General features: G+C 58.5%; 2 protein-coding genes across 2 annotated transcripts; one reads left to right on the top strand and one right to left on the bottom strand.

The window, feature by feature from the left end:
* Nucleotides 1-34: 34 nt before the first annotated feature.
* GMORB2_1720 (Methyltransferase domain) lies at nt 35-2098 on the top strand (the record flags this gene model as incomplete). Its single annotated transcript, XM_035463701.1, has 3 exons — nt 35-106; nt 274-412; nt 513-2098. The coding sequence occupies 3 exons, from the start codon at nt 35-37 to the stop codon at nt 2096-2098; spliced, it is 1797 nt and encodes a 598-aa protein (XP_035320532.1).
* A 1135-nt stretch (nt 2099-3233) lies between these two features.
* On the bottom strand, nt 3234-6368 carry GMORB2_1719 (Chromosome segregation ATPase; the record flags this gene model as incomplete). The annotated part of the gene is made up of 1 exon (XM_035463700.1): nt 3234-6368. One exon carries the CDS (start codon nt 6366-6368, stop codon nt 3234-3236), a length of 3135 nt encoding a protein of 1044 aa, XP_035320531.1.
* Between the last annotated feature and the right edge of the window lie 2605 nt (nt 6369-8973).

Raw genomic sequence — 8973 nt, 5'->3', positions numbered from 1 at the left:
TCCTCTCTCTCCTCTCTCTCCCACCCCATCGCCCATGTCCGAGTATACGGGCCTTGCGCCCATCCCTCTACATCCGCACCCCCGCCACTCCAGGCGTCGGCAGACGGTAAACAGCTTGCCGTCGCCGTCCTGGTCGTCCTCTGACAGTAATTGTAGCAATAGCAATACTATTACTACCGCTACTCCCAATCCTACTTCCCCCGACTCCCCTCCTCTTCCCATCACTCCGACAACCTCCTCTACCCCCTCTTCCCCTTATCCACTTCACCACAGTTCCACCTCGGGTTCTTGGTTAGGCGGTGCCAGCCTCCTGAGGAGAAGTACGAAATCGTCCTCGTCGTCCTCGTCCTCTCCGGCGGGACCTCCAACTTCACCACCGCCCAGATCGTCCCGGGGCGCGGCAGACCTAAACGTCGACTCCGACCACGGCGACGTCGCAACCGCCGCCCCCCCTGGGAGGCGAAGAGGACAGCAAGAGAGACACCACCACCACCATCAACACCAAGAAGCAGCACCGTCCAGGGCAGAGCGGCCGTCGTCGACGAGAAGCAGCGTTGCCGGATCGGTACGGACCGCCCGGGTAGCCTCGGAGACCAACATTGCGCTTGCCGGGGCCGGCCTCCTACCGTTTGAACCTTTTATGTTTGGGAGCAGGAAATCCGTGAAATCGGCAGCGGCAAGAAGGCAGACGACACCGGACAGCACACCGGCGGCGGTGGCAAAGAATGCAGGCATGTATCCCGACGTAGACGGCGGCAAGCAGTCGTCCAGGCAGATGACGGCCGGCTCGTCATTCTCGCGGACGGAATCTGTGTCGTCGACGAGCGTGAGGACGGCACTGTCGACCCGGACGGTGACGTCCACCGACCCGTCGGCGGCCGGGGGGGAAGGGGCGGGCGGCAGCGGCGGCGGCGGCGGCGATAGGCCCAAGCCGTACGTGCAGCGGAACGGCCGGACCTACATCAACGACGCGTCCGTGCCGTACCCGCTGCCGGTGGACCTGGCCGAGCTGCACCGGCAGATACTCCGGACGCTGCTCCTGATGCAGGTGCACGGCGCGCCGCTGGCCAGCCCGGCGGTGGCGGCCAAGCCGCCGCTGCGTGTGCTCGAGGTCGGGTGCGGGACCGGGTTCTGGAGCATGATGTGCCACCGGTACTTCAAAGGTCGGGGGCACAGCGGCATGTCCTTCACCGGGCTCGATATCGTGCCGCTGAGCGAGTCCGGGTGCCACAGCAGCGTCGAGACCGGCAACGCCAACAACCGGCCGGACGCCGACATGGACTGGACCTACGTGCAGCACGACGTGCGCAACCTCCCCTGGCCGTTCGCCGACGGCGAGTTCGACCTGGTCTTCTGGAAGGACATGTCGCTCGTCGTGTCACCCATCATGCAGGGGGCCTACATCGAGGAGACGGTCCGACTGCTCGAGTCGGGCGGCACCCTGGAGATCTGGGAGACGGACCACACCATCCGCATGCTGCGCCCGCACGTGCCCAGCCCGTCGGCCATCGGCAGCCAGGCCAGCGAGCACGAGAAGGCCGCCAGCCTGGGCGCCTACATGATCAACATCAACACCCCGCTATCCGCCCCGCTCAACACCTACCTGGTCGAGTACAACGCGTGGATCTCGCGCGCCCTCAAGGCCCGCGACCTCATCGCCAACCCGTGCACCATGATGAACCACCACCTCCTGCAAGAGTCCGAGAGCGTCGGCGGCTTCGGCTCCCACCGCGTGGCCGTGCCTCTCAGCGAGGTCCGCTGGGAGCGTGAGGGCGTCGGCGGCGTCGTCACGAAGGACGGCAAGTCCTACGTCAAGGCCTCCGCCTCTGGACTTCCCGCCAGGTCCGCCACGCCCACCCCCGCCCACGTCGACAGCAAGGCCCTGACCGCCGGCCAGGCTGCCCTCCGGAGGACCGCCCTCATCACCCTCGTCGACCAGATCGTGGCCCTCGAACCTATCCTGCGCGATGCCAGTGGCAAGAGCCAGGACGAGTGGGACATGTGGCTAGGCAAGATGATGACCGACATCGTCAATGAGGGTGGCACGAATTGGGGCGAGTGTCTAGAGTCGGGAGCTTGGTGGGCAAAAAAGAAGTAATCAGGCTCTTTTATCATCTTGGACGGTTTTCTCCTCTTTTTCCTCTCCCTTTGTCTTTGTTGTTTCTTTCTCCTTCATGATAGTCATCTCTATTTCCTTCTTTTCTTTTCTTTTCATGAGGAAGTCTTTGGTTACAAAGGGGGCACAACAACAAAAAAAGAAAAAAAGGAAAACAAATATTCACGGGCAAATGTGTAATATGCAAAGTGTGGTTTTTGGTACTCTGATATCTACGTTATAGCGGTTATATAGATGAGAAATTCTTTCTTGTCCTTTTCTTCCTTTCCTTCTGCGCAGTAAACATGGTCCTTCATGATGCTGGATGTTTCCCTCAACTTCAATTGCTTGTCCTTTGGTAAGATTTCCTTGATAAAACCTCCCATCCCCCCTACGCATCGGCATCATATCTCTTTCGTAGAGTCCTGTATCTTTTGAGATAGTACCTACCAGCCGTCAGTCAGATCAACCCATGAAAACCTGCAGTAAGCTCCTCCCCCCCCAAACACTTACAGCATCTCAATCTCTATTTGCACAAGTCAGTAACAATCCCACGGGGCCAGACTGCTCAGACTCACCCTTCTTCACATATTCGGCCCTCTCGATACCCTTCTGAATCTTGTCCGCGTCCCTCTCCCCCGCCTGACTCATGAACGCCTTGTGAAGTCGCGGGCGGAAGTAGTCATAGCCGAGGGGGTACTCGCGACCAAGGTAGAGGAGCTCTTTTTGCTCCTCCCCCCCCCCCAAATTTTATCAACAACTGGACTCGTTCTGATTGCTGCTTGTGGGGGGAGAGATAAACGTACCCTTGTATATGGCAACGACTTGATGCCGTAGCTTTGCATTCGGCGGCTTCATTGTGTTGGTTGTTCTGTGAGTGCCGAGGTAGGACGTCGGCGAACATGGACGCCGGCTATTAATGCTGTACCTCCAAGGCCATGATGAGCCACAGCACCGCCACAGGAGTCTACGCCACATATATGCGCATCATGGATCGATCATACAGAGAGCATCACAGATAGCAGGGCTTACGAAACAAAGATAGAAATTACAGAACACTCAAGTTTTTTTTTCCCCCTATAGATGATACAAACAAGGACTACGTAGACCCTCGGTATCAAACTGCAAAAAGAACAGCTCAGACAGGACTCCTGGGCGCACTCCCACTCCCACTGCCGCTGCTCCCTCCCTGATGTAATCCCTGCAGGACAGGTCCCGTCATGGAGGAAAACTGCCACCAGGGGTTCCCGTTCAAGGAGGAAGGCCCGTAGCTTTGGTAGGCGCCACCAACATCATCCTCGTTGCTCGACTGCGTGAAGCCACTAACATCGCTGAGCATGCTGGAGCTGCGTCCGCGCATCTTGATGCCACCACTGGGTGTCCTAGCACCCATAGGTTCGAAAGGGGGTGCCGTGGGCGGGGGTTGCCATGCCGATGCGAGGCCTGCGTGGTTACGATGGGGGGTCGACGTTGCGACGGCGGGGATGGCCTCCGGGGCTCCCCACATGCTCGAAGGGATGTGAGGCGGCGCCGCGGGGTTGGGGTTCCATGATCCGCTTGGTTGCTGCTGCTGCTGCTGCTGCTGCTGGAAGTCGAGCATGGCCGTGCTGGAGGCGCCGTTACCGCCGCTGACGAGAGCTACTAGCTGGGCCTCGGCCACGCGGATCTGCTCGAGCTTGGCAGCGTTGGTAGCCCTGGCGTGCATCAGACGCTCGCGGTAGTTTGTCTCGATAGCGGCCATGTGGTCCTGCCAGTTCGCGCGCTCGCGGCGGTGTCTCTCGGCCTCGTCGAGTCCACGGTTGTTGGCGTCGGTGATGTTGGCCAGCTCCGTCTCCACCTTGTTGATGCGGGTGCGCATCTTGTTGACCCGGCTGACCAGGTTGGACTGCTCCACCTGGCGGGCGCGCACCTCATTCTCTAGCTTGGCCTTGTGGTCCTCAAAGTCCTTCTTCTCCGCGTCGTACAGCTTCTTGCTTGCCGCATACGCTCGCTCCACCTTCTTCTTGCGCTCCGCCAGCTCGGCGCCCGAGTCAAAGTTCTTGAGCTGGTCCGCCAGCTCGGCCGTGTCGCGCTCGGCCTGCGACTTTTGCGTCTCCTGCTGCCGCACCTTCTGCCGGTACTTTTCGTCGTGGTTGCCGGCCGACGCCAGCTGGTTGTCCGCGAGCTCAATCTCCTTCTTGAGGTTGTTGATGCGCGACTTCCACTCTTTGCGCGCCGACTTGAGCTGGTTCTTCTCTTCGGTAAGCCTGGCGTCGGCTGCGGCGATCGAAGTCCGGAGCGTCGTGGCTGGGGAGTCGGGCCGCAGCGAGGGCTGTTCAGTTGCCGCTGCCGTTGCCGCGTGGCCTCCGGCCTCGTCCTCGCGCTGCGGCTCGTGGACCGTGCGGATGCTCGTCTTGAAGAGGACCTCTTCCGTCCGGCGGTGCACGAACTCGACGACGTACTTTGACGCGGGGCGCAACCCGTAGATGTCGCCGGTCCACCGCGTGCCTCGCTGCTCCTCTTCCATCTCCTCCACCGGCGCCTCGAGGGGAAACATGCGTGTGGGTTGCCAGAAGGCGTTGTTGACGCGCACAAAGAAGGGTTTCTCCGGGTTCTTCGTGGCTGTGGGCATCGTGTCCCCCTCTCCTCCCCTCGCCGTCTCCGTATCCATATCCATCATATCCTCGGGGAAAAAACTGGTGCTAAAACAAACTTCATCACTTCCAACGTATGATATCCACACCTGACGCGGCTGCCGCTCGAAAGGTGCGTTCCCGAGGTTGTGGACATCGGTGGCGTTGGAGCCCGTCTGCTCGCGCGACGTGTGCGAGAGCTCGTACTCTTTCATGACGACAATCTTGGTGCTTGCAAGTGCAGCCCACAGCGGTTGCTGCAGGCGTACCTGTGTGCTCTGCTTTCTTTTCTTTTTGCTTGCTGATAACGAGCTGGGCCCCTGCGGTACCGTCGGCTCCGTCTCGGGTGTCGTCAGACCGATGTCCCCTACTGAGGAGCCATCGGCAGGACCGGCGGCGGCGGCGGAGGAGGAGGAAGAGGTGGCATTGCCAGAAACTGGCTTCCCAACCTCCGGATCGCTCAGACTGACGTTCGCGTTGACCTTTTCCCTGCGCAGGTACCACTCCTTGACATGGCGGATAATGCCCTGGGTGAGTATGTGGACGGCGAGCAGGCTCCTGGTCCAAGCGATGATGCCCTTGACCTCAAACTCTTGGGCATGCAGCTTGAAGGGCTCGTGGAGAACGGCCGGGATCGGCCAGGTGTCGGGGATGTGGCGGACTAGGCGGGCCCAGTGAGACTGGGTGCCGCGGAGGAGGTGGTGCAGCATGACCCAGATGAAGCAGGTGGTGAGGCCCCTGGAAGTGCCGTCACGGGAGCCAGTACCGCCGCCAAGGGTGATGGCGATGACGGGCTTGGCAAGGTCGAGCATGACCTCTTGCAGCGGCTGCCACAGGAACAGCCAGAACAGTACGAAGAGCATGTCCATGCAGAGGAGGGTGACTGGAGCCGGGGTGGTGGCCATGCCATCGAGCATCTCGGCAAAGTTGATGTTCATGCCAGAGCTGGTGGTGACGGGGGGCACAAAGGTGAGGAAGGCAAAGATGGTGTAAATGAAGGTCAGCGAAACGGCGGGGACATGCATGAGAATGATGAGGATGGCCAGGGTGTCCTGCATAGGCAGGGCCTTGAGGACGGTGGTGGCCAGCTCGAGCGGGCCGGAGTCGCGATGCACGTCGACATTCTTCAGGGCGTTGACGTCAATCTGGCGATGGCCAGCGTCGACGTAGCCGTTGCGCATGACGAGGGAGGCGCCCGACTCGGACGAGGTCTCGTCAGAGTAGCCAGGATCGGAGCTACCAGACCTCAGAGCGTGGGCGCCAGAGGAGCCGTTGACCAGACCACCACCGATCGGGAGTTGATCAGCGGCAGCATACATGCCATTCTGCCTGGGGACGGCAGAAGGGGAAGCGCTGCCATTGACGAATGGCGGAGGGATGACGGCTGCCGTCGCTGCGTTGTTAACGGAGGCAGCGTTTCCCTTGCGAGGGGGCGAGAGGGGCGACCGCTGATGAGCGGAGGCGTAGTCGATCGAGGGAGCAGCAGAAGCGGCAACGGCGGCGATGGCGGAAGCGTCAGAGTGGTGGTGAGCGTTGCCGTTGTTCTTCTTGGCCGAGGAGCGCTTGGCGGAAGCGGGACCTACAAGGCCATTATCGTGTCTCGCGTCGCGCTGACCAGCGGGGCCAGGGTGTCGCTTACCCGAGCCCGAAGCACGAGGCATGCGCAACGACGTTTGTCCCTCTGCAGCCAGCTACTCACTACGCAGCAAGCCCGGGGCCCTCTACGTGGGTCGAGAGCTTGGGGGCTAGAAGGTAGCGAGATGGGACGGGCGTCGAAGGGTGTGGTGATATACAGGTTTTCGGGGTAGAGGGGGAGGAAGATGTCGTTTTGTTCGGGGGGCGCTCGTGTATGGTCATGCGGCGGTCGGTATCAAGAGGGATCGATCGGTTCGAGCGTTGAGGCTATGTAATATGTCGTAGCATGCAACCAACCGGGGGTTGAAAGAAGGCAGGAGAGAAGGAGAAGAAAGATGCAAAACGGTTTCCGGATGATGCGGCGTCGAAAGGTCGTCAAGGAGAGTTGGCCGGACCGTGAGTCGGAAAAGTTGGAATCCTGGCAAGGAAGGGATGGGGATTTTGGAAACGGAAAAGAAAAAGAGTTGCACACAAAGGAGAGGACCAAGTGGATAGCAAAAAAAAAACCGGAACGGGAATACCTGCTCGTACTGTAAAACGCGGGCGGGGGCGTTTGACTCTTTGAGGGAGAGATGGAGCGATGCAACACTAAGAGAGGTGCTGACTGTATCTGGGCACTGGGAGGAGAGTAAAGAATACAAGTACATGTACGAGTAGCGTACGAGTAGAACAGCGCGTACGCGGTAATGGTACTACTGGCTGCGCCGTTATACGCTGTACAGTACAGAGTACAAATAGAAGGACATGGAGCTAAATGACCCGGATCATACTCTGTATTCAATACCCTACTACGACTACGTGATGCTGCAGTCGATACAGCAGTCAATTCCTGCAGATTTTCCGTGGAGCTCACACATGGAGAATACTTGTCAGATTCATCACTGAACGCGTTCAATGTTGCGTGCTGTACGATTGAATACGCCATGTGCAGTCTGGAGCATTATCGACTCCTCAACATGCACATACAGTTATGGGTTCTCCATGTTTCAACTTAATAGTGGACAGCGCCACTAAAGATGCCCTAGAGATACCTAAAAGAGCCTGCGGACGCAATGAAGAGTTGGGAATCTCGACACCCAATACTGGAATACTGGAGACGCACTGAAGAGCCCTGTAACTGCCGGAAAGGTGGGAGCCCCGGCGCACCCGCTGGAAAGGGTCGCGGTTCACTGAGTTCAGTGGACTGTCTCAGACGCCGGCGTCGTTAATAGGTTCCCTTGACTGCTTGGCCCCCCCCCTATGGCTCTGACCCCAGGGGGGAGGAAGCACCTAAAGAGGAGGAGAGAGGGGGACACTACCTGAAGCAGGAGAACCCCCCCCCCCTCCCCCCCTCCCCCCCAGGCTACAATTGACAGGCGCTGGAGATGGGCTCGAGTGGGTTGCTGCGATGCACAGCCGATCCTTGTCTCTACCCAACCACGGCGCTCGGATACGACAAGGGCTTGGGACGATTGTCGGATGCTTGGCGATGGCCCTATTAATACGGCAGTTGTGTGCGTGTGCGTATGTGTGTGTGCTTGACGATGAGGGTGTATTAATTCAATTCCCCATATGGTGGTGGGTGGGGGAGGGTTATTATTGCATCCAGTCTTTACGAGTAATACTACTCCGTACTAGGGACACTCTTCCTCGTATCAACTTTTTAAACATGACACCATGCCCCGAAAACAAACGTCCTCTCTCCGGGCCGTCTGCTGCAACATGATCTGTTTTCCCCTTTGTAATTTGTATTCAACGCAGTGAGCCACTCCGTAAACAAACCCCCCCCGGTCAGGTCAAGCAGAACCAGGCAAGCACATGACCCAGGCAGCAAAAAGGTCTTGGCGCTAGTCCCACAGCGGCGCAGCTCACTATGGGCCATCGGCTCAACCGCGAGAGCAACGCTGAACCACTGGGCCACTAGAACTGGAACTGACCACAGGCGCTGCTCTGTCTAGCAGAGTTCTCAGAGGCTCGTTTTCTGACCAATCAACATTATCCCCGCTGTCGATCTTCACGCTTGATAGGGTCCGCTGTGCAAGTACGCTATTGTACGAGTACGTCTGTGGTGGGAAGAAGGAAAATAATGGTCCAATCATTGCCAATGGTGCTTGAGTAATCATTACTCGTACATATTCCTGAAAGAGTATTCGTCCATCACTCTTTCCCACCATCAGCCGTACTCGTACGAAGATCACCAGTGTCTGTACGATGTACGAGTACATGTATAGATAGGTATACAATGCTCTCTCGTGGAAGCACAAGGGATATAGAACGCAGCGTTGACACAGAGACAGAATAAATGCCGATACAAATAAGACAGAAACAGCGCATCGGCAGTCCATCTCGTGCCGGTTCGCCCCTTCTCCCCCCCCCCGCGCGCGCCGGCGACGCATGCCACCCCTCTCACGAGCTGCATAACACCCCGTCCTGCCATTCGTCCAAGTGCGCGTACGTATACGCACGCATTGTGACACTTGCGACATGCAAAAGAAAGAAGAAGAATAAAAATCAGATGCGGCAGATGAGACATGAGGGGTTGTTAACGAGCCAAGGCGCCGGCTAAAGAAGAAGCCAAGGGAGCCACTGGAGAATTCTAGCTCCCCCCACCGAGAGCGTTCTACCACATAAATGTCTTAGACGTGTGTTGTC

The sequence above is a fragment of the Geosmithia morbida genome, assembly GCF_012550715.1.
Source record: "Geosmithia morbida isolate 1262 chromosome Unknown scaffold_10, whole genome shotgun sequence".
Taxonomy (NCBI): domain Eukaryota; kingdom Fungi; phylum Ascomycota; class Sordariomycetes; order Hypocreales; family Bionectriaceae; genus Geosmithia; species Geosmithia morbida.
This window is presented reverse-complemented; position numbering and strand designations above follow the sequence as displayed.